At 44.6% G+C, this 27,965-nt stretch overlaps 3 protein-coding genes and 1 non-coding gene across 5 annotated transcripts in view; all 4 read left to right on the forward strand.

The window, feature by feature from the left end:
• The first annotated feature begins 486 nt into the window (after positions 1 to 486).
• Positions 487 to 10,551, forward strand: LOC148644247 (WD repeat-containing protein 88-like). 2 transcript variants are annotated; one of them, XM_088613602.1, is made up of 11 exons: positions 487 to 727; positions 1,133 to 1,243; positions 1,529 to 1,617; positions 5,425 to 5,488; positions 5,702 to 5,840; positions 6,480 to 6,609; positions 7,812 to 7,996; positions 9,075 to 9,157; positions 9,297 to 9,365; positions 9,574 to 9,666; positions 10,096 to 10,551. In XM_088613602.1, the coding sequence occupies exons 1-11, from the start codon at positions 617 to 619 to the stop codon at positions 10,219 to 10,221; spliced, it is 1,200 nt and encodes a 399-aa protein (XP_088469728.1). In that variant the 5' UTR covers positions 487 to 616; the 3' UTR covers positions 10,222 to 10,551. The 2 variants fall into 2 exon arrangements, with proteins under 2 accessions (XP_088469728.1, XP_088469729.1); XM_088613603.1 differs by lacking the exon at positions 487 to 727 and adding an exon at positions 766 to 904.
• Positions 10,552 to 11,052: 501 nt separating this feature from the next.
• On the forward strand, positions 11,053 to 11,126 carry trnat-agu (transfer RNA threonine (anticodon AGU)). Its single transcript has one exon. It is a non-coding gene; the product is annotated as a tRNA-Thr (tRNA).
• A 720-nt stretch (positions 11,127 to 11,846) lies between these two features.
• On the forward strand, positions 11,847 to 19,842 carry LOC148644249 (cysteine-rich venom protein-like). Its single transcript, XM_088613670.1, has 10 exons — positions 11,847 to 12,159; positions 13,295 to 13,447; positions 15,208 to 15,315; positions 16,526 to 16,623; positions 16,891 to 16,988; positions 17,091 to 17,114; positions 17,855 to 17,947; positions 18,323 to 18,424; positions 19,066 to 19,191; positions 19,585 to 19,842. Exons 1-10 carry the CDS (start codon positions 11,998 to 12,000, stop codon positions 19,662 to 19,664), a joined length of 1,044 nt encoding a protein of 347 aa, XP_088469796.1. The 5' UTR covers positions 11,847 to 11,997; the 3' UTR covers positions 19,665 to 19,842.
• A 514-nt stretch (positions 19,843 to 20,356) lies between these two features.
• Positions 20,357 to 27,965, forward strand: part of lrp3 (low density lipoprotein receptor-related protein 3) — a 28,173-nt gene continuing 20,564 nt past the window's right edge. Inside the window, exons 1-2 of the mRNA XM_088613666.1 lie at positions 20,357 to 21,406; positions 25,386 to 25,433. Coding sequence (XP_088469792.1) covers positions 21,331 to 21,406; positions 25,386 to 25,433 — 124 coding nt within the window. The 5' untranslated portion in view covers positions 20,357 to 21,330. The remainder of the gene's footprint in view (positions 21,407 to 25,385; positions 25,434 to 27,965) is intronic.

Consider the following 27,965-nt stretch of genomic DNA (forward strand, 5'->3'; position numbering starts at 1 on the left):
TGGGATAATGTAGTACTAGAACTAGTTCATCTACAATTCCACTCTGAACTAATCGGGAAGGTGAGATGCTGTAGATCTTCCTTGAAAACGCATCAAAGGGGGTGTTTTCCCTTGCGTACTCCTGCTGGGTTGCTGGGTTGATTTACATCAGGAATAAAAATCATACTGCTGACATGGTACATGCTTGAGACTATGTCCATCTCGGTTTTTAATTGGTTTTGCACCGAATATTTTATGAAAATGCTACAGTGTTAAAAAAAGCATTGTTTTTTTTCACAATTTAATGGCTATATTTAATTTTTTTTGTTGCCATTTTTAATCGTTAAAGTTTAACCCATAAGCCAAAGACTTTTTTTAGACTCGGGGACGATGTGTGTTGTAGGATTTGTTGCAGTTAAGGTTGCTCCTAATGTTGTCAAATAAACATTAAATGACGGGGCTCGGGCTTCTGGGAGCCCGATATTTGCGACAGTGAAAACCCTGTACGGTAATTGCCATGGAAACGCGGGACGCCGGAACCAACACAAAAGTATTTGGCCTTCCGCAGGCGTGCGATTTGAAGTGCAGAGGTGCTTCATATTCACATTAATCACAAACAGCAGCTGTGCGTTAGAAAATGCCTACAGCGAGGAGCAGTGTGGACCCTCTGTCTGTAGAGGAAGCGACAGAAGACACAAAAGAGGGTGACAAAGGGACTCCACTGTGGGAGCATCAGGAGCTGTCTCAGGTGAGCTTAACTAGAGTTATTCAGTACTCCGCAGGAACACATCGCAGGTATACACGGAATGTGTTTTTGTACAGGCAAGTCATGAAGCACAGCGTGATGACTGTGAAACCCCCTTGTGCTACCTTCGTAGTCTCGAAAATGTTGCGTCGGACTCCCCCTGCCGGGACCTGCGGGAGGGTGAGTTTGTGCGGTCCTGTCTGTAGGTGTCGGCTCTCTTCACAGCACCCGGAGATCGGGCAGAGAGCGGGCTAGTAAATATCCAGCCTGGCTCGTTAAGGCTTCAGTCGGCATGAAACCCCCCTCCAGGACCAGGAGAGGAAAGTTTACTGATGAGGGGCGTGAGCTATGCAAACGAACATCCTGTGCGATGAACTTTGTCTTTAAACTCCTATTCGCTTTCCGCAGATACCCATAAAAGTCTTAAGAGGCCACACTGATGCCGTTAGTAGCTGCAGTTTCTGTTTTGAAGACAGCAGAATCGTGACGTCTTCCCACGACCGAACTGCGAAGCTGTGGGTAGGAGCTTTGAAATGTTAAACCATGAGTTTCTGTTGCCACTGATAAATTCAATTCAAATTCAAAATACTGTGTTCATCCCAAATGGTGAAAATAGATGTCATATCAATGCCACACATAAGTACAGGACTAGAACAATAAATTCATACACAATGTAGTGCAGTTAATAACTTGTAAATTTTAATTAATTACAAATAAAAATACTTTTGAACCTAGCGAATGGGTGAACAGATCATCTCACATCTCTTTCCAGCTCTAACACACCCCACCTTCCTCCCGCTGTAGGATGCTGAAAGTGGAGTGCCCTTATTGGTCTTCGACAGAGGACACTCTGCGCCAATCACTGGATGTGCTTTGACTCCGGATCATAACAGGTGACCTCTGAGATGTTTGTTTTATAGGGCTATACATTTACAAAAGAGAGGTTTGCAGTGCTGTGGGTGGGCACAGCTTTGGATTGTTATGGAATATCCATTAGATGCTGTGAAAGGTCAGGTCTGCCTGGTGGGGCTGTGGACCAGGGAAAACAAGGAAAGTGCTGCTGTAACTCTGCTTGTTCTGTGCGGTGTGAAGAGACACACAATGGTAAAAAAGTACGCCGATTATCACCACTGGTTTGGAAGAGCCTAATTAAAAAAAAACATGTGGTGCACTGGTATATTTAAGTCCAAGCTTTCATCAAAGACAGAAGGTGGATATGTTTTTAGAAATTCACGTCCTAGGGGCCAACCAATGAATGCAGTGTTTGAACTGTTTAGCACCTGATCGCCTTGGTCGATCACAGAAGATTATGAAATCTAGTAGGACATCTACAAACGTGAGGCTGCAATATGATAGTAATTAATAATTCAGAGGTAGAGTAATGAAATGCAAGTTATGCAATGGAAGGAGCATAGCCACTACAGTAGCTATAGCATGTTACAGAACAACAGAACAAAAACATTGGGAATATTAGACTATACAAATTTATTGAGCACAATTTAAGAATGAATATTCATGCTTGGTCTGTATAAGATAAAAAAATATACAGTATAATTTCCACTGGATACAATTACAGTATGGCTTAAGGATATTGACTGGGTGCAAGACAGTCTCCCATCCATGCACAGCACACAAACCCAGGACCAAGAGCTGCGCGACAGCAGCAACAGCTACCACAGCAAAGCACATATGGGCTAATAAAAGTTTTTACTTTACTCAGGGAGAGCGCCTATTCTTACGAACATGAAATATGTCGTACTCTTCAGGAACTTTCACTTCAGTGGCTCAGAACATGAGAACAATGCCAATGAAATGCAAGCACTATTTTTTGCTATCTAACTTAAATGGCTTAAGTAGTATTTACTTTAACATGTTCATTTGTTTTAGTGTGATGACTATTATAATGTTGTGTTCTTAAAGGTTAAAATGAAATAGCGTGCATTTCTCAATGCTATTAAAAAACAACTGCTTAGCATGATTTTAATTATTAAAGAATGGGTTTCCAATTTCAAATAACTTTTATCTTACTACACTAGTTTTTTTTATTTCTAGAGTTAATTTCCCTTTTAGGTTGAGATGTGCATTTGTGTTACAACCTTTAATCCCTGTGTAACTGTAGGGCTAAAGTCACAGCTGATGTTTTCTCATGGATGTGCAAGGGAAACTTTTTTTCCATGTGAAATTCCCTGGTATTCAACAGCATCCAAACATCACTTCTGCCTAGATGTGGGCTGTGATGTGGTCAGCCACCTCAAAGAGGGATGTGTTTGCATTCAAGGCCAATCAATGAGTTGCATGCTTCCAAACATAAAGAAACTGCAGTTCCTGGGTGATTTTTCATTTTCAGATCTTTGTAAAGTGCTCCTGAAGGGCTCCCTTATTACAGGCCTGTGTGTTTGTGCACCCCACTGGCACTGACGCTGTCGCCTGGCAACGCCATCAGGAGAGAATGCGCATTCGGCCTTGGATACATCACTTTCATAGACGTAGAAAAAAATTGAAACTCAAACCCCCACAAAAGCATCTGGTAATTAAAATGTTACTGACGTCGCTCGAGCCCCAACACTGTACTATAAAACCAGCTGTTTACTTCAGACGGGGAGTTTTGCCTGGAAACAAATTATATTATGTTTGGCAGGACTGGTCGCGTTGCCTGTATTGCTTTTCTTCAATTTATTCCCAATGACTCTTCATCTAAAGGCCATGTTCTTTTTCATACTCCGTCACTATCCAGTTTTTTTGCGGCTTGGACCTAAGAAGGGGTTTTCTGTTGAAATATGGGATTAATTTGTCCTGTGGCTCAATATTTATGATGATAGCTTCAAGGTGAAATTGAGCAATCAGCTGGGGAAAACCTAATACCTCATCAGTATTTCCTCATTTTATGCTTATATAAATAATAAAATGTTTATTCACAATTGCCCAGATAAGAATGGTGTGTATGTAGAGCCAAACTAAACTAATATATATGCAGTATTGGAAACAATTATGGAAACAGGACAACGTGTGTATATAAAGCAAAATACAAGTGGTAGAACATTATATTTTATGTAAAAATGAAATGTTGCCTAATGCAGTGTTGTGTTGGCTAACCAATCTAATTGCGCCAAGTAAGTTTTATGTGAAATGTTAGTCTCCATGCTATAAAAAAGATATAGCTCCTCTGGAATCGGTCCAGTGAAGAGCAACAAGGCTAAAAGAATGAAACCTTGTCAATCTACAACAGAGAAGATTAAAAGGGGACCTGATCCATTCAAAATCCTCAAATGACAGCGGTGGTGGAGGAAAATTTAAATGACCCAAATGTGATATCTAAATATTCAGATAAAACTGAGTGTTGTGATCTTGTGGATGAGCCCAGTGCAAGTACTGTACAGCTGATAATGTTTCTGCAAGATCAGTGAGATGCTGACCCGTGGTGGTGAGCCGGGAGCCGAGCTCTCAGACGAGTAGAGTCAGCGCTCTTCTGGACCGGGAGGAGCTAGTGGAGGTGTTTGGGCATCACCCAGGGCACCTCCCACTGCAGGTGTACCGGTGTACCCCAGGGGCAGAGCAAGGACTCGCTGGAGGGATTGGATCTCTCGGCTGGCCTGGGAGCACTGGGGAATCCCTCAGGAGGAGCTGGAGGGATTGTATCTCTCGGCTGGCCTGGGAGCGCTGGGGAATCCCTCAGGAGGAGCTGGAGGCCATCACTTGAGGAAGGGAAGTCTGGTCTGTCCTGCGCACCCTGTTACCATCGCAGTCCTCGCGGGGGAGTGGACACCAGAGAACACATGGATGGTTGGAAGTACAGGACACAGACTGAGGAAAAGAAGCAAACCAAAATGTTCTTCACAGCTGAGTCTGGGCTTCTTGTAGATTATTGACAAGAAACAATTGTTAACGATGTTTTGTTTAGAGCTGGACTGGAGAGCGGTGTAGTATATAACAGCTACAGTATAGCATGGTGCTTGACCACTATAGGTGCCCTGGCTGCCTACAGACTCTGATTCACCATTTCCAATCCCAGCAGGGCACTTTTAACTGGGCAGGGTTGCATCTTTGGCGAGACAATAGACCTGAGCATACAGCTCATGGGAAAAACAGGATAATAGACCGATGGCCACCCATCATACAACATACGGGAGCATGAAAACAAGATGTCAGGCTCTGTACAAAGCAGTAGGGTCACACACCAAATATTAGCACTCTGAACAATGTAGACATTTGTCTTTGTGCATATTTGCATTACAGTACTGTATATACACTCTTTTTCCTGTTGACCTAATTCGGTTTCTAATGTAGAATTCTGTGTGTTTTCAATTTTAATTATGAGAGAAACCTGAAGTGCATTTAGAGATTCTTAATTAGCTCTTTACTAAGCGTCATCTTATCTAATTAGTAGAAAATTAGGGGATGGCTGCCTTCACCAAAACTGAAATGAAATGCATACACATTGGTGGACGATGCTAAATCTTACAGTCAATCCATTTTGAATCCAAATAGCTCATAGAACCGAAGTGTTTTCCTTTACCCAGCTGAGGAAAGTATCCACTTTAATTTGATTAAAGAAAGCATGTGGATACAATCTTGGGAATAACAGATTCCAGTGTGGGCGCTTGTCTTGATGTACAGTACACAATATATCGGTGAACTCGTACACAGAGGAAGTATAACCAGATTGTAAAAGTCTCACTGTAGTTCCGCCTGTTGCTTTTCAGGCTAATCACAGCATCCTGGGACAAGACGATGAAAGCCTGGGACATGAAAACAGGAGAGGTTCTAGTAGGTCATTCCGATTCCTTTGTTAAGTTATGACTCAGCTTGATTCTCTTTCAATTCAGAGTTGACAAACAATAATTGGTCGGCCACGTGCATAGATCTGAAAGGCAGCACTTTGTATAGCTCTCTGCCCACCGTTAAGCCAGCTGTAATAAGAGTAGTGTTGGGAGGATTTGCTGGGCTGGTAGCCCTCGCTTACTCCTGCTGCTGTTCCAGTGGTCGGCTGCTCACGATGGCCTCCTGACCTCCTGCAGCGTGTCTCCCGATGGGAAGTACATAGCCTCCTCAACCGATATGGAAAATGCGATCTACATCACCTGCGTGGACTCTGGGGAGAAAATATTTAAAATCAAAGGTGGGACGTTTGCTTTTTTGGGGGGGTGGTGTGAATGGCTTAAAAGCGGATAAACTGTACAGTTTTCTTGCGAAATCGTGAATGGAGTTCTTTACTCCTGCATAGTCGTTGCTCTTGCCCAGTCTTTGCATTTCCAGGTGAGCTGCTTACAGGGCCAAATGCAGGCTGAATACTTACTAAAGGCTGGTTGTATCAGTACGAGGGCTCTCGCACAGCGGGCAGCTCCCTGGAGCCCGTGAATTAGCCAGTATTGCCACAGGCTGCAGTCTAGGATGCACATTAATGAACCGAGGTCGCCTTCAGGAAGGATGCCTGTCTGAGCTTAAAATGCTGAGAAGATGTTTAAAAGAAAAACATTTACTCAACTGTGTAGAAAGAAAAAAATTATATCTGCTGGCAGTATAAAAAAATGACACGTATGAGATATTTATACTTCGACTTCTCAGTTGAGCAGCGGTTTTGGTTGGTTGTTCATTAGAAAAGGAACTGGGAGACAAAACCATTTCAAATTACTGGCATTAAGACACTATATAATAATGGCAAACTACTCTGTTGTAGCTTATATTTGGTCAATCTAAGATGGAGTAAAGGGTGACCCTGGGCGTTGCAGACACGGCTGTTTGTGTGTTGTCCTCTCAGGCCACCACAAATCCACGGTGACAGGATGCCGGTTCGATCCTGGAAGCCAGCGTGTTGCCAGTGTTTCAGCAGATAAAAGCATTAAACTTTGGGATTTTGTTGCCCGCAGGACCACCCTCTCAATAAACAGGTCAGTGGGGATGTGCTTCCTGTATGTAAAAGCCCTGGGGCAGTTTATTGAAACAGCACATTCTTATCCCTCAGCAGATAGGCTATTATTCCCCATACGAAAACAAGCCTGGCCCTGTAGCCCACCGGTATTAGGCATGTATTTGATTCCCTTCATGATTATAAAGCATGCTATAAAAAGAAACCAAGTGCTTTTGTTGGAGCTGTAAACCTGTGGTGTAGATTTCATGCTGTTTAGGCTTCCCTGGGGTTCCTTAATCCAGCTTTAAGCCATCCTTTCTGACTCCGGAGATCCCTGCTGCAGTATATCTCATCTTCGGGAAAGCACTGGGCCTCTGCCAAGACGCAGGCTCTGAATGAGGCACAGTGATGGAATGCCCAGCGATCTTTTTCAGAAAGTGTCATTGTTAAAGTGTACCCCCACCAGGTCACACTTCACAACATCTTTGCACTTCATGTCTTTGACGAGTGTTTTCAGAATATACCTTCCAAGGTTATCTGGAGAAAAAGAAGCCCTTTTAATGATTTTTATTCTGTGACATTCATTGGCAGACCAGTGTTTACACCTCTGTTTTTTGTAAGGAGAACTTACCCCTAGTTTGTTATTAATTCCTTGGAACTTCGCAATAACTCTACAGTACTATGCACGTTTCTTTCTCGTTCGGGGCTCATATAATTCCAGATGCTGAACCATAACTCTGTAGAGCTGTCATAGACGCTCGTCTCGGAGATGTTGATTTTAATCTCGCCTCTAATTTAATAAAGTGAAGATGGGGACATGGTGAAAAGATAATTGATTTTTTTGTGAACAGCACGTTACGGGGGTAATCTTCAACTTTTACGAATTGTATAAACATGCGACCGCCGAGCAAACGGAGTTTAGAGTTATGGGCCTTAATCACCACCACTATATCAGCTTTACCACAGGGAACAAGACTCACGTGGCTGTTCAGGAATGACTGGCTCAGACATAAGGATAGTAAACACTGATTAACAGTAGGATGAGCAGGTGCAGGTTATTCTGCACGGTGAGTCACTAACATCTCCTCATTGTGTGGATGGGATTCTTGGATCTATCAATGAACAACAGATGGAAGCCAAATGGCTATCTCTTGAGCACAGCCTTGCTTTGTCATGAATTGCGCTGCTGCTGTTTAACCCTCTTGTTGTCTGCCTCGCACATCGTTGCCGGTTCCGCTGCAGTGGTCACTCCAACGTGATCTCCAGCTGCTGCTTCACCGGGAACGGGCGGCACCTGTGCACGGCGTCGTGGGATAAAACCTTGCGGCTGTGGGATATCCCAACGGGGCGGTTTCGTTCACGAGGAGGAGTGACGCTAAGCAAGGGCCACGAGGGCAACATCAGCTCCTGTGTGTTCTCTGAGGACTGTAAGACTCTCTGCCCCCTGTCTTGTTCCTCTCTCCACCACTGCAGCGGGTTCGCTGATTGTGTAGCAGTCAGGACAGATCGTTAGTGCAGTTTCCTTCTCGAGTATTTGCCTTGTCGGAGCTGTACATGGCAAAACAGCTGTGAAGAATTATGTCATAAATGTGTTCACCACATTTTAACAATGCGCCGCGTTCAGTGTTCAGCTCAGGGCACGGGCTTACAGAGGGATACTTTCAGCTGAACATTCTCTGACTGAACGTAATGGCTCTGAATGCAGGTATTTTCATTTGCAAAGACCGGCATGCTGTGGAAAATGTGAGTTCGAGATGAAGGGGAAATCTCCATCCTAGTTATCCATAGCCACGGACAATTGCAAAGTCCCATCTTGAATTTCGATTTACCTCTATGCTTAGCCTGTCCCCCACAGTGACCCTGCACTGTAGAGTTGTTATCACAAAGGGTCAATAGAGACCCATAGTTTTTTATTTCTTTTCTTGTGTTATGTATACTTGTGTTCATGTTTGTTTTCGTGGACCTTGGATTTATCTTGATTGATGTCTCTTTTGGGACTTGGCTGTCTGTGCACACTATTGACAAGGTACTGTATGCTTTCCTGACACTCATTTTGCCTACATGGAGGGTTTCTTGTCAGGATCTAATGAGATTGCATGGCTTTTTTAGTAAAGGCTCTTGTAGGTAGAAGATAAAGTGTGTAAAAACAACTTCTGACCTTATTAAACTCTGGGATGATTTAAAGAAGAGAAGACGAGAACCTGAAATTTTCTCCTGTTGCAGAAAGGTTTATAGTGTTGCAGAGATTGCCATAGAAATTTTCCCTAGGAGGTATTTTCAATTGAACATGCTGTAGTATATTCTCATTTCACAAAGGTATGCTAAGCAATTTAGGCAATTTTGTAAAAACAAGAATAATCATCACTTAAGAAAGTTTAACTTTGCCACTTGATTTGAATTATGATCTTGCACTTTTGTGCCTGTGCTGCATATGCAGCCTTTCTGCATTGTTAGCTGCAAAGGTGAAAGACATGATAGAAAAACTGCTTTTTCATTGGCTTACAGCCTCTCTCCTGGTGTCTGGTGCCTGTGACAGAAATGTCACCGTCTGGGATATGGAAGGACCTTGTAAAAAACTGGTTCTGAAGGTAACAACCTGCAAAACCCCTTACAGAAACTGACTCGAAGCTGACTGTGTATCCCCTGTGCGTTCCGCCGCAGTGCTGTTGCTCATGTCATTGGGCATCTTGCACGACAATGCCGATTAATTGTGATTGCAATCCCCAGGGACACACAGACTGGGTAACGGATGTCAGCATCAGTGCTGACAAGAAGTGGATTGCTTCAAGTTCTAAGGTACGTATTTCTGGACTTTTTAAACAAGCGTGTCATAAATACGACTCTTTGCAATTTCACAAATGAAATAACTTTACTGGGATTTTTTTGTAGAAAAGGATTTAGCTGCGCCACACGTGTTTTTTAACCTCGGTTGGATTATCAATATAGTAAACGGCACTTTGGTAACTTCTGCTTGTGGAAACACTCTGTCTTGCTGCTGTTCCAGGACTCAACCCTGCGGCTGTGGAATATTGAAAATTCCGATCACATTCCAGCAGTAATTGAAACCAGGAAGGCGGCGGGGTTTCACATCGTCAAGGTTGGTAATTCAATTCACAAAACAGCGTTCATTACCGTGAGTTCTACGAGTTTGGCTGTCGTCGTTACGTTTTACGTGTATGAAACTTTTGCGTTTCAAACAGCTGTCATGATGAGTACATCACTGAGAAACAACCACCTATTTTCTAACGCATTGGCCAGTACAAGATCTCAGGTTAGCCAGAGCCTGGCGTGGCCAGCAGTGTGTACGAGGCAGGACACACCCTGGGCAGGACACCAGTCCGTCACAGGGCACACAGTCACCCCTGGGCCACTTTTACCAGCATGTCTTTGGACTGTGGGAGGAAACTGGAGCACCCGGAGGAAACCCATGCAAACTCCACACAGATAACCTATGGCCCCAGCGCTGCCAGGCACCAATACGCAAATAGTAAAAATGTCTGAATATTTCCCCTTGAATCTTTTTCAGTGTGAAGCATGTGAAAAACCCTTCTCCCTCACCCGGGCAGAGAATTCCGATTTTATTTCCAAATGTGTTTTCTGCCGACTGACGTCGCCTTCCCGAAATGACCTTCCAGCCCCTCCCGTCCTCTGAGCTTGTCCGTGGGAACCGAAACACATCACCTGCAGTTCCCCTGCACGGAATAACCAGTAAACAGCAGAAAACAGATTATTCTGGTATCAATCTCTGTTCACCGAGAAGGATTTCCTCTGTGATATATTCCCTAAAATACCTGCTGTGCATATTGCTTTAAAAGTTAAAGTGTGTTTCGAAAACCTGACGTTTTAACAACAGCAATACACCAGTAGTTTGAAATAAAGAATGTCTCCATTCCTTATTATTTATTATAATTATTAATAAAATGAATTATGTTGATATTATTGTCATGCATTAATAATACAAATAAAGTTTAACTGTTAATTACATGTATCGTTTGTGGATGGTTTGAGGTGGCTTTTGGAAGAAGCACGTTTTCGCTTACAGTAGGTCTCAAACTTCGTAGCATCCAGCCCCGTATTTCTTGTTAAGATTTTTCTTCGCACTTCGGGGTGATTCCGACGTAACACAGCTAACGTGCGACGTGTTTGTTTTACTGAAAGCGTGCGTTTTTGTCTCTAGAATATAAAATAAACTTTTCGAGTAAGTCGACGTTTTTTGCGACTCCAGTATTGACGAAGCTAAAAATGAAGATCAAGCTCGACAAAGTCTGAAAGAGCGAGTGATCCGGATCAAACTGTCTTTACCGTCACTTCGGAGCATTTGCAAAGCATAGAATGCGTTGGCTTTATAGAGTTGGAACCCGAAAGGAACACGAGTGAGAAAATACTAATTTCTCATATAAAATGATTTTAGAAAGCGGCAGGAGTAGCGCCGCTGCCCGACCCATCCTGTCATGATAGCAGTTTTTCCTCCTTGCACCACAGCGGCGCCGTGGCTTAGTTGGTTAAAGCGCCTGTCTAGTAAACAGGAGATCCTGGGTTCGAATCCCAGCGGTGCCTTTTGTTTTTTTATTTTTTCCCCGCATGAAATTTTTTAACTAATATTTTAAGGAATGTTAGTTTAAAAATAAACGCAAATGACGTTTACCGTTCATCTAGTAAATATTTCAGTAGCTTTTATATGGATTTAGCAATATATAAAAAACGTACATGCGTAAATCCCGTAGTAGACCCACTTCGCATTTTCGGGTGCGTTCCAGGGAGATGCACCTGGACTACCTCTTGCTGGTTGTATTTATAAGGTATAAGTAATGCGTCGATATTTTCATGTTTTATTGTCTGTGGTACACAGTTAACTCCTCTTAACACTAGGAGTCGCTAGGTCTACGAATCCACACGGACAAAACGTACTTACAGTCAACCTTACTAACCTTTTACGTTTTTGTGTTTGTAGTAACTAAATGTGTTGGTCTGGTAATCAGAAACTCATCCATTTAACAGAGAAAAATGTGCGTTTAAATTAGTTGTTGCTGGCAAGCCACCCCGTTAAACAGCAAACCGCATTTGCCGGCTTATTTGCTTGTAACGTGTTACAAAACCCAGATTAGTATTTTGATACAATAGTCTGCCTCCCTCACTCTCAAAAACGTTAACTGTTCTCTGTTGTAAAAAAAAAACGGAAATTATAAATAGTCTCTGCGTCGCTCTTCTTATTTTTATCTTAGAGTTTTAAAGGTTCAATATCTAGTCGCCTTCGGCGGAAGAAACGTTTCCCCCTGGTCCCCCTGCTGTGAAATGACGAGGCAGGAGTTCCTCGGACAGCAGAGGCTGGCCCGTCCTGTCAGCGAGCCTCTCTGAGCGGACGGGAGTCTGACCGAGCCATTCGCACCCCTGACCGACAGTGGCTGCGCGGAGCCCCGTTTCAAGGGCGATGCTGCAAATGTTTTATTTCTGTTTAATCGCGCTAACCCCGGTAATCGTTTTACATGGGAGAAATACCGATTACACAGCAGAAGAAATAAAAATCCTGATGGATTTGCATAATAATTACCGAAAGCGGGTAAAGCCACAAGCAGCTAACATGAGAAAGCTGGTAAGCCTTATTTTATTCCTTACCGTTGCCGCTAAAACGTAGAAGAGACTTGTTTGGTGTGAAAATAAAGTACTACACAATTTTCCTGAGCTAAGTGGATGTTAGCCTCAGAGCCAAGTTTTCTTTTAAGCGCTAAATGAGAACCCTTCTCAGACTCTTACATACTCTGACCAGGGGTTAGCTACAGTTTTATCTCATACTATTTTTAATTTGGGGGAACAAAACTGGACTTACATTTTATCATGTTTTCACGGGTTTTTTTTCCAAATGAAAGTCAATACAGAACCATGCTTTTTTTCTGTTTCTGTCTATCTGTAAAAGTGTATGTGCGAATTGAGTAACTGTTTCCAGAACTAGGGGTACATATAATAATAATAATAATAATAATAATAATAATAATAATAATAATAATAATTATTATTATTATTATTTTAATTATATAAATTATATATATAAATATATAAATAATATAAATTAACTATTTATAAAGCATCTTTCCAAACCCAAGGATACTGTACATCTTGAATTAAGAAAAAGGCCAGGAAAACAAAAAAAGAGTAAATGAAAAAAAAGGTATATTGGTTTTTACATATTGACTGTGGGCAATCACACGTAGACCTTGATAAAAAAAAGGTTTCAGTTTAGATTTGAAGAGAGTCACAGAAGTTGTCTCTCGTCAAGTCCGAGGAAGGTCATTCCGCAACACTGGAGCAGCGACAGAGAAGGCACGGTCTCCCGGAGTCCGGGACTTAGTCCTGTGGACAGTCGGAAGTGGACCGGGCTCACATGAGGGAGGGTTAGCATAGAGGAGTTCAGAGAAGTACGATGGAGTCATATTGTTTAGAGCCTTATATTGGATATGTGGCTTTATAGGCAACCAGTGTGGAGACCTGAGTGTAGCAGTGATGTGCTGCCGGGGTCCGGTGTGAGTAACTGGTCCAGCTGCAGAGCTGTGGACAAACTGCAGCTCGTTGAGAAGAGAGTGCGGGAGCCCATACAGCAAAGAGCTGGAGAAATCAAGCCTTCGTGAGACAAATGCGTGGATCAGGCGTCGGACATCGATAATGCGGGCAATGTTTCTAAGGTGAAAGAAAGATGTGTTAGTCCAGTTTTTCACACGCTCTTTCCCCTGCAGGAATGGCACGCAGGTCTCGCCAGCCTGGCCCAGGACTGGGCTGATCTCTGCAGCTTCGACCACGGCCAGCCGAGCGCGGAGACCGGCGGCTACACGCACCTCGGGCAGAACCTCAACAAGTTCATGAGCACCGACCCCCGCAGGCTGGATTCCGTGAGCACTGCCCAGTATCGATTCGGAGGAAATGGTCCTTTAATAATTAAACGCATTTTAATTAATTCTCACCAGTAAATATGCGAGGTGTAAGAAACACGTCTTCTTGGATGTGGTGGATGTTGACGATGCAGTTAACGCCACGTGAAGAATTAACAGACGATTACAGTGGGATTCTACACATTACGTTTGTTTTCGTTTCAAAAGAGAATGTATTACATGCAGCGCAGATTCATTTTTTTTCTCCTATACTTTTCTCGCAGCAGGCCTCTCTGTGAACATGAAGGTTTCATAAAGAGTTTTAAGACGGGCCATTACAATGACGAGATTCAAAGTTTCGCCCCACATGCGTTCCTAAACCCTCTGCGAGTCTCGCCCACAGAAACCTTTGCTTTCTGGTTGTAAAATCACAGACAGAAATGCGATCCGGCGGCTGCTCGACTGGAAAACTAGGGGGGTCTTCCTGCTTTGCAGCGCCACCTGTCGACCAGTGTTTATCCCGTCAATAATTAAATTGTCCTCTGCGGATCTTTTTAACAAGGCGGCGCTGTGGCGCAGTGGTTAACGGCGACGAGGCCCTGGGTTCAGTTCCGGACCTGGGCCACTCTCGGCGTGGAGTCTGTATGTTCTCCCTGTGTTCATGTGTGTTTCCTCTGGGTGCTCTGGTTTCCTCCTACTGTCCAAAGACTTACAGGCAGGTAACTAGGCTTCTGGGAAGATGGCCCCTGGTGTGTCTGTGTCTGTGTGCCCTGTGATGGCCTGGAGTCCTGTCCAGGGTTACACCTTGCCTTGTGCTCCTCACTTGCTGGCATAGGCTCCAGCTCCTCTGGGACCCCGTACTGGGTAAACTGGTGAGAAAATGGAAGAATCTAGCTTCTCACATTGCCAGTAGCTAATTAATTTCTTCAAAGAAGCAATAGTATCACATCAGCAACATGACAGGTAGCTTGTTCTCCCACGACCGCTTTGTGTAAGAAATCTCAGTGTTTAATGAACTTCTCCCAATTTGACATGTTCTGTCCCCGGGGTTTTTCAACCAATTCCAGGGCAGCGGTGTCCTTTTTATATCATAGTGACAAAATTGTACAAGGTGTACTAAATTAGGTCTTACTTGTACTGGTATACAACATTAACATACTGTCTAATTAAAAAAAAAGGAAAAATCCACCCATTTTCTAACTGCTTTATTCAGCGCAGAGCCTCTCTTGGCAAGCAACAGGCACAAAGCAGGGTACACCCTGGATCAGACGCCAGTCCATCGCAGGGCACACACGGACACAGACAGGGCCAATTTTCCCGGAGGCCAGCTAACCCACACATATGTCTTTGGACTGTGGGAGGAAGCTCACAAGCCCATACAAACTCCACACAGACAGCACCCCAGAGCCGAACCCAAGGCACCAATACTAACATCTGCGCCTCCCAATATAATGTTCCTTGATTTAAATTCTACATTTTAACTTATATCCTAATATTTTATGTAGACTTTTTTATTGCTTCCCCGCATTGCCTAGTAGATGTAAATGCTGCATCAATATAAACTTCTAAAGTTTTTCTCATACATGACCTCTTCAGGCTCAGTGTTCCCCATTTTACACCTGTTTTCCCGGCTCGCTTGGAACAAGCTGCAGTCGTCTGCTTTACATGCTGCCTGCACCACGCTCACCTGTGTCTTGTCTTCTGTCTAAACGTTTTGGCTTTATACCTGCGTCTGGCAGTGCACCTGGGAATGACAGGAAATGCTCTGTGCTGCCCTGCAGGTGGAGGCCCGGACCGTGCTGGCCGTGGGGGCCTGGTGGGAGGAGGAGCAGGGGTACGACTACGAGGAGAGTCGCTGCTCGGGCCCTGTCTGTGGACACTACACTCAGGTACTCCCTCACACAAGGCGCAGTAAAGGTGTCCCTGGAGACACTGCTTCGGAGCTGCTTTGCAATTGAAAGAACAAATCTTCAGATTCGTATTTCCCCCTCTATTTATATCATAACAGGTCTCTGCCAGATACTGTAGATGCATTGATCGCCGGACCAAAGGTTAGGTTCCTGAAATAAAATCAAGCTACTGAGATGTGACGTCAGTGTACGGTGCCGCTGTGTGTGAATAAGAACAAAATCCCAAAACATTCCCTGTTTTACGGAGAAAGGCAAGGCAGGAAAAGGAGCTGTGGTGATCTAGTAAGGTGAGGAAGTGCCCAGAGGGAAGATTTTAACAAGCCTGTTCTAATCTGAGACATCTGTTTAGTAACAGGTCCTCAAGGTCTGCAATCCAGCAGGATGTATACTGCACCTCTCTTGAAGTCCTTAGCAGCTTAAGAAACTTAAGGCAATCCACAAATTGATCCAATTAAAGCTTATGTGATCTAATTTAACCCTGGTACAGAGATCTTGAGATGCCACTGAATTAAGATCACCTTTTAAAACACTCACTTCTGCTCCTACAGAGAAATCCAGTCAGTTTCAGCTCATTAGTTTGTCATTGTATTGACTGTTTTAATTGTTATCTTTTCCGAACTGCAGTTGAGCTCTGACATTAGCTTGTGGATTGAATACTTTGTCAATGGTATAATATCAGTTTTGGTCTTCTTTTCATTACTCCTTAGGACTTCGAGATGTGTTCTTGGTAAAAACTAAAAGGTCCATCACATTCCCATTGAATACTTGTGTGTCACTATTAAGACCTGTCATAATGTGTGCCACTGCTGAGACTGTGGGTGTCATTTCACAAAGCCGCTGGTGTCGCTGTCATTAAGATGGTAATCGTTAAGCGACCTCTGTAATGGACCCCAGGGTGGGTGGAAATGATGGCTCACTGAGGATGAGTAATGTCGTGTCTATTTTTAAACAAGCCAGGAGAGACGCCCCTGATGGCGTTCGAGCATCAGGGACTCCTCAGGCCCCAGCGCGCAGAGTTCGCGAGCTGAACCAAAGACGAATCAGAGTCCGATAGACTGCTGTCATTCACCTCCGTCTGGGAGATAATTAAGTGGGAAGACAATACCACAGATTCCTTCTTCCGCCACATGGCTGCGTGCGGTTTTCCACCTCGGGGCCCGCTGCTCAGTCACGCTGGTCTCTTTTGCAGCTCGCCTGGGCAGGAACGCAGTATGTGGGCTGCGGGTATTTGAATGGCTCTCAGTGCCCTGGAAGGTTTACCTATGTGGTCTGTAATTACGCACCCAGGTGAGAATTGCTTCAGATTTGTCTTTCATCCTGGTCAGCTGTGTTTATCTAGGTGTTCCAGTGCGGTTTATTTGTAGAACATTTGGTCAGTCCTGCATTTTCTGTACCTATGTCTTCTGTTCATAAACTGGGTGATTCTGGGTGGTCATGTTTTTGTGGGCAGAACTCATTCTAAGGCTGAATAATCAAACTGACTGCCACTGAGTACTGGTCACTTTGACCTTTGGCTGGAGGCTGACCAGGGCAGTGTGTGTCTTGTAACTGCAGTGGGAACAGTGGACTGGAGCCCTGGGTGCCTTACCTGAGAGGACCGCCCTGCTCAAGGTGTGACTCAGGCCAGGGCTGGTGTGAAGACGGGCTGTGCAGTAAGACCCCGAGTTTTCTTGAATAGATAATGAATTTCAAAACCCAAACGTGTTTGTGATCTTTAGTGGACTTTAATACTGTATTCTGCTTTTCTATTACAGTTGTCTGTCCCCGTGGAGACTGTGGTAAGAGTGTTTCAGTTTCAGTGCAGTGGCCTTAGTAAACAAGGAGATTTATTGCACACAGTGAACATGTTATACTGGTGACAGAATGTGTGTGGGAGCATGATCATGCAAACATTTGTTCTGTGACAAACATGTCTTTTTGAGTAAAGCAGATGTTCATAGCATCTTCACACTGTTCTTAAAACACATTGCCCTCACTTCAGTCACTCACAATCTCGTTTCGTTTGCTGAAACCTGATACTAGCAGTCGTGAATGGCACGTAGATTAAGGATTCTAAAGAGACTATGCAGGTTTGTTTTTATACAGACAGTGCATATATGTGACTCCTGTGCATCACATTGCATTGTAAACAGACATTGCGTTGGCACCTGAAACAAACTAATTCATTTAACAGTGAGAACAGATTTTTGTATAGATCTTCTTATTTGACAGTTCACACAGGACATCTCATTTATCTCTTCATGCCATCTGTGCTTAAAATACTGGGTTTCCGGTGGAGAGGCACAAGAGCCTCTTGTGTAGGCAGAGCCAGGGTGCCCAGCTACTGTACCTTCTTCATGCAGAGCAGGGGGCTGCACCCTGAGACTTAGCATTAAAATAGCTCCAGGGGGTCTGGGAAAGGAGAGGAAACAGAACTCCACTGCCACCTAACCTGTCATTACGAATTAGTGATCAGCCTTGCCTTGGATACTGTGTGTGTCTGTGTGCATCTCAGTTGTGCTGTTGCTGTGTGCTGCAGGTTGTCCCCTGCAGTGTAAGAACTGCGGGGTTCTCAACGAGGAGCTCTGCAGCTGCTCCTGTGCAGAGGGCTGGGACTACGCTGACTGCTCAGGTGAATGCAGTACCTGCACTGATCTGGACTATCAATCAGACGGGCAGGTTTCTGGAGTTCAGCTCCAGGAGAAAAGTTAGCTCCACTCTCTTTTAGCATAGGCTTCCTGGGATAGGCTCCGTCTCCCCTGCAACCCTGAGTTGGATAAAGTGAGTAGACAACGGTTGGATGGAATTCTAGACATGGCCAGTTTAATATTAAAAACTAAAAAATGTTTCAGCAACTAAACCGACCTGAGTTATGGCACTTACCTGAGTGCGAGTTTCCCAGTCACTCTTTTTCTGTTGCACTTTGCTGAAGTGCACAGAGTCTTCCCGTCCTCATCCTGCTCTCTTTCTCTTTGCTTTTGCCTTTTGGCCGTGCTCACTGTTTCAGAAGCCTGTGAGGACTCAGACCCCAGCTTCTGCTCCACGCTGTATGAACCCAACTGTGCTGTGATTAGAGTGGATCACTGCAGAGCCAAATGCAAACAGTGCGGTAAGCAGAGACCAGCAGAAACCCAAGACCTGGACTGTGAACAGATTACAGTTGCTAATGCCTGACTCACAGCGCTTACATAAAGTCCGCTCATCAGGCATGATTAATGCCCATCTTGGATACATGCTGCTACCCACAGCTTGTGCACTCTTGTGTTCAAAAGGCTGTGCTTTGGGAAGTTTGAATTGGATTTATTTCACAAGCTGGTGTTGGTTAGAGAACAACAGCCACTTTTAAAGATAATATCGGATATCAAGTTTATTCCCTTGGCGATTTCCGGGGTGTTTCCAGTCTGGAGCCGGAGATCAGCACCTGAGCGAAGCAGGCGGAGTGCAGGCGAGTATCTGGCTGTCTCGCAGACTCTCGCCAGACCCTGATCTACCGCGAGGGGGTGGGGGGTGAACTGTCAGGAGGAGAGGTCTCTCTCTACCGCAGCGCAGTGAAGCAAACAGCCTCCACAGGTGTCCCCCACTTAGCCTCGCGGGTGTGGGGGTCCCTCTCCTGCCCTCCCTGCAGGCCCCGGCCGGGAGCCAGATACCTCCAGGAGGGGCGGCTCACCCTCGTCGGGCTCTGATCCGTGACCCTGTGATCTGTGTGAGAGGCGTGAGGGCGCTGTGCCTGACTGCCCTCTGTCGCTGCAGCTCCTTTCAGAAACACCACAGGCACACCCAAGTGCTGCGGGGGCAAGATCTGCCACAACCAGGGCTTCCTGGACACCCAGAGCTGCGCCTGCGTGTGCCCACGTGCCCACTCTGGGGAGCGCTGCGGTAAGGGCCTCCACCGCCGAAACGTTTCTTTCCTTCTCTCTTGGGTGTGGAGTAAACCTCTGCCCGTTCCATTCACCCAGTACGTCTTGCTTTGCCTTACTATTTTGTGCATACCGTATGTGGACTTTATATTTTATTATTACACTCATGTCTGTAGTTTGTTTTTGAACCTTGATTGTTCATCCTATAGCCTGACATTAAGGGTCAAAATGCAGTTTAAAACCCATGCTTTTGCACATTTAGGAAACTCTCAAAGCTTTTAATGCGCCTCCTACTGTAAGGCTTCAAGAGGTAAAAACGATGGGTGAGGGGTTCGTATAAGGTCTGTGAACACGCCCCTGATAACTCGATTGTAACAGGTCTGCTGTTGTATCTGTTTGTTCGTCCTGGCAGAACTGAGAGGTGGAAATGTCAACAGTAATCGCCTGAGTCCTCTGCTGGCTCCACTGGCTTTGTCTCTCCTGCGCCCCTGAGTGTCTCCACAACCCGGAGGCGCCCTGCCTGTCCAGCATGTACAACTTTATTGTGAGACTGATAATAAAGTCGGACTTTCATTCGTTTTTTAAAATATATTTAACACAGAAATGTAAACAAATTAACACGACTATTTTATAAAAGTGACTTTATTCTAATAAAGTATAGAGCAACGCTTTGTATGGTAGCTTCTTTGTGGTCGGTTTATAGAATTTATAACACCAGAAGCAAAACTGGTGCACTACCGTTCTTGTTTTTCATTTTGGTGCGTTATTTGAAACAAAACAAAAAAGATTCACCTTTCACCCCTCCCCAGTGTTATCTACCCATATGAAATTCTGGGTACGAATTTGACTTCTAAGCTTTTTCACCCGTTAAGTCGATTAGCTTGTGTGTGTGTGTGTGTGTGTGTGTTGTGTGTGTGTTTGTGTGTGTGTGTTTCACACATTTCGTGATTCTGGGACACTGTCCTGCGGTCGGTCTTCATCCTGAGCGCCCGTCCATCTGCAAGCGACTCATGGAGCGAAATGACGTCATGCTTTCCAGGGACGATAACGAAGGGAACAGGGAGACGAACTCCTCCTGGTGCCAACAGAATACACTGCGCGCTGCTGTCAAACAGATGTACGCAGCCAATGGAGTTACAGACTAGGAAGGCGGCCGGACATTGGTCGTCGGTCTCTTGTTGTTTTTGTGCTCATTTCAGTCGCTGCGGGTGTGTGACAATCCGGTTAATTGAACCGAGCTGGGTTAATCCAAGCGCAGTATTCCCCTCCGCCCGCAAGAGGGCTTGCGTTTGGCAGTAACATTCGTAGTCGCGTTAAAACAAAGCGGGGATCTTTTAAAGACAGAGAAAAGAGCGTGTAACACCGGTCCCCTCCCCTCTCTCCCTTCAAAACACACACAACCTGCTCGGCGCAGAGCCCGTGGAGTCCAGGCAGGGAGATGTCCACAGGGACCGGCCCGGGTTGCCGGCGTGCGGCCTCTTTACCTGTGAGGGTTGCCGTGTGATGACACGGTCGGGACAGGAAGTTGAAAAATGAGAATTTCTGCTGCCAGCCCCCCCATTCTTCTCGAGTGGGCTGCGTGACTGACGGAGGCAGGGGTTGCGACGAAGACACGCCGCCACGAAATGATTTGTTGGATGTGCCCCCGCGGCCAAGGGAGGAAACTGAGAACATTACATCTCTGGGGTTGTGTTCCCCCCCCGCCTGTCCTGGCTCAGCCCCCGTCCGTGTGAGTGGCACACGCGGATCAATGAAGACGAGCAGAGGGCTGCTCTGCTCAGCGGAAGGCGGCGGTGATTCCTTTCGGGCAGATCAATAGCGGAATAGGAGTCTTTTTAACTTGTGTGCGCCCGAACTCACGGCAGAGAGAGACCAGTGTTGATTTCTAGGATGCCAGCCATGAACGGCAACACGGTATCAGTTATTTTGACTCGTTAGCAGCGGCGTGTGCGCTCGGAACTGCTAAGGTGAATTGTGTCATTGCAAGAAAGACAGTGTTTCAGTGCTGAATTGGGAACTATTCCTTCGCTACGGTACCTGAGCGAGCGACGGCAGTTTTTCCCCCCCGCAGGGTTCGCGTACAGCACCAGACAAGGAAAGCTGTAGATGTTTATCATAGTATCCCCAGGATGACAAAGGAATTGTCTGGGGAGTTCGCATGATGGAGAGGACAGGAAAAGCAGAGCTTCCCAAAATAAGATGGATTTTGCTTCGGCTCGCCCTGGTTTGCACGGGTGAGTGTTTTGCCGGCGCGCCGTGTTTGTTTTTGGTCTGCGGGCGATTCGAGAGTGAAATCTGTGCTGTGGAAAATGGATGTTATAGTGTCGGAGATTTAAAGGTTACACGAAAATGTGCAAAACCGTGCTTAACTGTTTTATTACACTTGGCAATATAACTCTAAATCCGTAATAATATGTGTTTATACTGTACTACCAGGTTCGGTAAGCAGCACCTACGCCACAAATCTGCCCATTCAGAGTAACTGATAATATTAATTCATACTGTGTTGTGGATATTTTCAGTTAGATCTGTCTTAGATAAGGAAAAAAAAGCTATTCTGATCCACCAGAGCCTGTAATATATATTTACAAAGCATACGTAATTAGAGACACAGATGTGAGAAATGTATTATACGGATAAGGTAAACGAGAAACTGACTCTTTCAGACAGTTAATGATCAGTGTATTCGAGTACAAGGAAAACAGCTGGTACTGGTCTGTGTAAACCTATAACTGGGTTTATTTTATTACACACTATAATTAATTGTAGATGCATATTAATGTTACTCCTTTCATTGGAAAAGGGGATAGTTCTTACGGAAACAACAGTATATTAAGGTATACAATGAAAGCGCGTAAAAAGAAACCAGAAATGTCCACAGACTGTGTTGCAATGCACTGAGCCAGTCTGGGGTCACTGTGGAAGATATAAGCAAGACTAGATGATCACCAGCTGAGCTCCAGATGAAGGTTCAAAATAGTTTAGATTTGTGATCGGTAACTCTGAGACGTTTTTGAGAATTTAGATCCATTCTGCTTTGGGCGCGCTTTGCTTTTGAGTACGTGCAGAATGTTTTGGGGGGAATACTTAACAGATTGTTCAGCAATCAATCAGCTGCAGTGTTTATTTAGAAAGGCTACATTATACTCTCACTGGTGCTGCACACTTGACATTTGACAAAATGCTTGTGGAGACATTTTTGTCAGCTTTCCCAGTGATCACACTAAAATATTTCCCCAGACAAGACAGGACTTGCATTTTGAAAAGCATCTGAACACTGTAATCAGTATTTATCAGGAGCACAGTTACACATTGGTCTTTGAATTCCTTTGTATAATAACTGGAAACTGCATTCGGGCGGTATTAGTACAGAGCTGTTGAAATATTAGCTCAAAAGTACAGAGCGTTGCCTGTTGTTTCTGGTGTGCCAGGTTTATTACACTGTTTTTAAGTAACAGAGGATAACTGAAGACCAGTGAGTGTTCTCATATGTCATCACCTGGCTAAATCCCATGACCCCTGAGTTCCACCAGCAGATGCTATTGAGCTGATAAATCCAGGCAAACGAACTCAACTGGGAATCAACCCCAGTTCAGTATCTTAGTTCATTCAGTTTGTCCAGCCAGTAGTTTAGTGTTGCTTCTCTGTTCTCTGATGTACTGTAGTAACACAGTTCTGAGAATTTACCATGAACACACATTTGAAACAATCAGTGCTGTATTGCTCCAGGACCATCCTACAGATAATACCCACATAGCATGTTCTTTCTGGGCTTGACTGGAGAGATCAAAGTACAAAGTGAACCCTGATTTGATGGGAGTGGTTCTTTCCATTTAGCTCAAGAAGAGGTAACCTGCTTTATACTTTAATATACTGTATGCTGACCACTTCTCTGTTTCTGGTCCCAGTTAGACATTATGATAAAAGCTCACAGTTTATTGTTTCATGGTTCTGGAGAATTGAAAAGCCCAGGATAAGAGATCTGGCACTGCCCACCAAAATAGAGTGTCAGTCTCTAAAATATCTTTTATTTTTAAAAGCGAGGGTGTGTTTGCAGTGGGATCTTTCTCCAGGCTCCCCTTGATTAAGAAGAGCCAAGAGGAAGTCTTGTGATTGAAACGTGCAAGCTGTCTCACACAGTGATGTTTTTTCCTCGGGGGAGAAGTGTGTGAGAAGATTACAGCCTCAACTATCTAGCAGTTTCAGTTGGGATAAAAAATAGTTGGTTTGTACAGGCTCATGTTTGTTTTTTGGTCTCCATTGTAACAGTTATTTTTTTTTAGCACCAGATCTGGGTCTTAGGCAAAGTTGTATTCAGGAGAACGTTTTATGGTCTAAGGAAGTAGACTGAAAAATGCAAGCAAATGTGAACAGGTACATCAATATTGCACAGTGGTGAGAGTTCAAAACTAAAAGCTGCAGGTGATGTCATGAGGTTGTTACTGAAAACTACAGGACTTGCCTGCATAGTCGGGCTAGTTTGGTCATATACACAACAGTTCAAGGTTTTTAATTATCGATACTGAGAACCAGATGCTAGTTCTGCACTCAGGGCCTACTATGTTGCACTGTTGTGCTCAGACATGTTCGGGAAACGTGACCGTTTGCCAGTAATTTGAGAATTTTTTCGCCCCAAACTGCTTCATGCAAACTGTCTTCTCCAATGCTGGCTTGGATCCTTTCCAACAGGTAATGACATTGAAACTGAAAGCCAATACCTGAGTTTTATTGGCAAAAACTCCTGTGATTGATGGGAGTTTTGCTTTAGTTTTTTTCTTTTCAAATAGTATCGGATTTGTGGAGGGATCCATCACTTCTGGGTCAGAATAAGACAGTTTGGATAAAGAAGAGCCTGGGAATTTGGGAGTACAGTGTCTTATCAGAGGTCTCAGTAACTGTAGTTCTAGCCAGAGCTCTGTGCCAGAGGTTAAATGGCAACTTCAGACCACCTACCAGTTGTCAACTTACAAGCATGGTGCGTCTTGCTATGTTCCCATTATCAAACAAAAATTGAAGGATTTTTATGCAGGTAGGTCATCCTTTCTAAGCGTTTTAAAATAAGGTTACACTGTGGCTTTATGGAGTGCCTTTGTCTACAGATCTTCACAGGAGTGTGCAAGATAAGCCACACTGAAACAGAAATGAGACAAGATAAAGACACATCATCACTGCAAGCAAAACTTTCAAGTTTCTGAAACACACTGGAAGGGAGAAGAATGCAGGAAGCTCTGTATACTACAGCCTGCTGTTGCATGCCTGTTTTTTTAGAAAAATGTACTGTATGCACCAGTTTTTGCTCCTTTACAATTTGCTCCTTTACAGGGACATGTTGTCAGTGTTAAAGGACAACAAGCAGAAATTCCAACTTTGTTTTTCATCTGGCAGGGTAGGATGAAAATGGGGATTTAAAGGGGGAAGTGAGGAATGACCTTGTGCTTTATATTAAAATGCTCATATGTTCTATTGCGATAAATGTTGGAGGCTGTCCAAAGCTATGTAGGGATGAGTTTAGGTCATACTGAGAGCTCTGCTCCCGGTTAAACTGTTCAGATGATTTTCAGCATTTTCTAGGTCCAGCCTAGACTTATTTTTTTTCGGATACCAGAAACTAAAAATGTAAAAATATAGGCTTGTGTGTGTCTGTGTTTCAGACATCAAGCCTGTCAAGAAGGGAAACCGTCTTTTCAAATTGGGGAAGGCAAGACCATCGTTTTACATTTAGTGTGACTTCACAATGCCACCAAAGTTTCATGACATCAGTTAAAGTTCTGCATTCTGACCTTGTTAAAACTGAAATTTATCTTTGGAAATGACAAGTAAAAGTCATATTGAACAAAGTGCACAAGAGTGCAGCTGCTTGTATGCTTGTTAATGTGGTCATAGTGCAATTCTTTTCCTTCACAAGAAGCAAAGTCTACATGTTTACAGAGTATACTAGTATACAAGCAAGTCCTGTAAAGTACCGTATATCAAAAGCCTTCAAACAATACAGTATGTTTAAAATGCTTTTGTTTTTCCTGGTGTTTCATTGCTTTTTGAGCCTTGTTGTCTTAGAAGTGTTTGCTGTTCCTGCTGCGTGTCTGTCATTTGACGGACCGCTCAATAAAAGTGTGCAGGCAGGGCCGGTGCATCAGGAGCAAACTGTATATCAGGGGTTCAGAGCAGATCCTGTCCTGACCTCGTCACTCACCGCCCCCTTCTTCCCATCCACAGCTGGCGTCTTCGCTGCTCGACGGGGGGAGTCCTCAGCCATAGTGATGGGTAAGGACCGTGACTGACAGCGTCGGTCCTCTCCAGCACCGCCGCCGTTTCATCCTCACTCTGAAGCCACAGCAGTGCTTCTGCTAGGAGTGAAGACATGTTTCCATTGACATGCAGGGCGACTGAGGTTACTCGTTCGCAGGTTATGTTCGCTGTACTCTGCTGAAAACGTTTTTTTGGTTGGAGTAAAACGCACCACATCAGATTGCACACACAGACATTCAAACTCGATCTCATCTGTTAGACTTATCAGATCCACAGGGCTTGTCTGTTAAGTTATAGCTACACTGCTAAAGGCCTGTAGGCCTATTTACTTAAGAAAGTGACTTAACCAAAGGGTCCCAGGGTTTGTTTTATCCTTAAATGCCATGTTTGTCTTTTTATTGTTTTTATGTGCTGGTCACTGGTTATATTAATTTATATATTTATATAATAGGCAGACCTTGATCATCAGTTCTGTGCCACCAAGTGTTTTACGATTGGTTGGTGTTTGAGTGTTCTGTTAAGATGTGAAGGTTCAGATCCAGTTGGAGAGGGAAAGAGGTGAGTAAGTCTTTCACATCCCTTCAGCTTTTTCTCTAATTGACCTGCTTCTGTTTACTCAGTACAGAGATCTTGAGTGTCCTCAAAGGCTGTGAGGGAGGACTAAAATTGCAGTGCCTCGTGTGTGAAATTCATACTCTATAGACGTGGCACAGGGGACTGCTGACTGTATTCTGCACTTGTGACCCCAATTCTTGGTTGATAACCTGCTGACATCAGTCATTGCAGCAGGATCTTTTGAAAGCTTCAAATGTAAGAGTTTGGGCAGTTTAAAAAAAATGCTGGACTACTTGTTCTTTCTCATTCAACATGTGCTTTAACAGAGGCCATACAAAATTGTTTAGTAATTCAAAGATGGATACTTTCAACAGGATTATCAAGAACCATTCTTGCAGTAGATTCAGATATGATTTGTTTAAAGGCAGTTGGGGGATGTGTTTGAAGTGTACAGTATATCACAGAATAAATGGTCTTGCCACATTAATTTAACAAGACACTGACTAAGGAATTTAGGCTCTTTATAATAATGCAATGTTAACACATTCTTACCATTCATTCCAGCCTGATTGCTAATAACATTTGCCAGTTTCAGTATTGCTCTCTGTTACACATTGATCTAACGTACCTGGGTTTCATAAGCTGGTACCTTTCGAAGACCCAGAAAAATGGAAACAGGATGTGCTATGTTATTGGGCTGATGACATTTCACAGCCTCAGGTGTTGTGTCCAGCCCTGCTGTAGGAATAGCATCTCCTGAAGAAACCTCAGGTCACCCACAGAGGAAATACCATCTGAAACCTTGCGTAAAGAACACACAGGGAAAAACAGTTCCCGTTCTGGAAAATGTTAAGCGTGTATCCGAAATGCCAGCATGTTTGTGTGTGTGTCTGTGTGTGCCCTGCGGTGAACTGGCGTCCTGTCCGGGGTGTGTGTGTCTGTGTGTGCCCTGCTGTGAACTGGCGTCCTGTCCGGGGTGTGTGTGTCTGTGTGTGCCCTGCGGTGAACTGGCGTCCTGTCCAGGGTGTGTGTGTGTCTGTGTGTGCCCTGCGGTGAACTGGCGTCCTGTCCAGGGTGTGTGTGTCTGTGTGTGCCCTGCGGTGAACTGGCGTCCTGTCCAGGGTGTGTGTGTCTGTGTGTGCCCTGCGATGGACTGGCGTCCTGTCCAGGGTGTGTGTGTGTCTGTGTGTGCCCTGCGGTGAACTGTCGTCCTGTCCAGGGTGTGTGTGTCTGTGTGTGCCCTGCGATGGACTGGCGTCCTGTCCAGGGTGTGTGTGTCTGTGTGTGCCCTGCGGTGAACTGGCGTCCTGTCCAGGGTGTACCCTGCCTGGGCAGCTCCCCTGTGGCCCTGAACTGGATAGAGCAGTTAGAAAATGAATGGATGGATCCAAAATGCCTTGTCTAATAAAAGGTGTTTCAGGTCTTTATCAATCTGTTGAAAGAATTCAAGGAAAAATTCTCCCTTTCTGTGCATAAAAGCACCCTCAAACTGCCGAAGGCAGCACAGCGGGATTCTTCATGACGAGCAGTGCACCACGAAGCTGAGGGCTGAAGTGGACACCGCGAGGAAGTGCATTAAAATCGAGAACGGGGGGGGGCACTTCTTTACACAGAGGGTTGCGGGAGTGTGGACTCAGCCGTGGTGTCGAAGCAGATACCTCGCCATCGTTCAGAAAACGGCTGAAGGAGATTCTCGGCTCAATTAACTGCTGACTAGCGAAGGGGCTAGAGGGGTTCTCTCGTTCACAACCCTTCTTGTGTCCTTATATCGTTATGTAATGCATCTGAATTTGTAGAATCTAATGGAACTTGAAATGGCTGAACAAAACGACTAAATACTTTTGTTGAAAAGCTCCTATGGTGTCGTCAGGCAGGTCAAATGACCACCGACATGTCCAGGGTCTTGACACGATTCCCAGCCGCCAGGAAGAGGCAATAGCTGAACCGAGGCTCCTCTGAATAACGTCAGTGATCTTTTACACCTCAGCCCTT

The sequence above is a fragment of the Lepisosteus platostomus genome, chromosome 20, assembly GCF_059453375.1.
Source record: "Lepisosteus platostomus isolate fLepPlt1 chromosome 20, fLepPlt1.hap1, whole genome shotgun sequence".
Classification (NCBI taxonomy): Eukaryota; Metazoa; Chordata; class Actinopteri; order Semionotiformes; family Lepisosteidae; genus Lepisosteus; species Lepisosteus platostomus.

Coding starts and splice junctions, on each gene's coding strand:
- LOC148644247 (XM_088613602.1), top strand. CDS start 617: ATGCCTACAGCGAGGAGCAGTGTGGACCCTCTGTCTGTAGAGGAAGCG. Junction 728..1,132: donor AGCATCAGGAGCTGTCTCAG/GTGAGCTTAACT, acceptor CGCTTTCCGCAG/ATACCCATAAAAGTCTTAAG. Junction 5,841..6,479: donor GAAAATATTTAAAATCAAAG/GTGGGACGTTTG, acceptor TTGTCCTCTCAG/GCCACCACAAATCCACGGTG.
- LOC148644249 (XM_088613670.1), top strand. CDS start 11,998: ATGCTGCAAATGTTTTATTTCTGTTTAATCGCGCTAACCCCGGTAATC. Junction 17,115..17,854: donor CTGTCCCCGTGGAGACTGTG/GTAAGAGTGTTT, acceptor TGTGTGCTGCAG/GTTGTCCCCTGCAGTGTAAG. Junction 18,425..19,065: donor AGCCAAATGCAAACAGTGCG/GTAAGCAGAGAC, acceptor CTGTCGCTGCAG/CTCCTTTCAGAAACACCACA.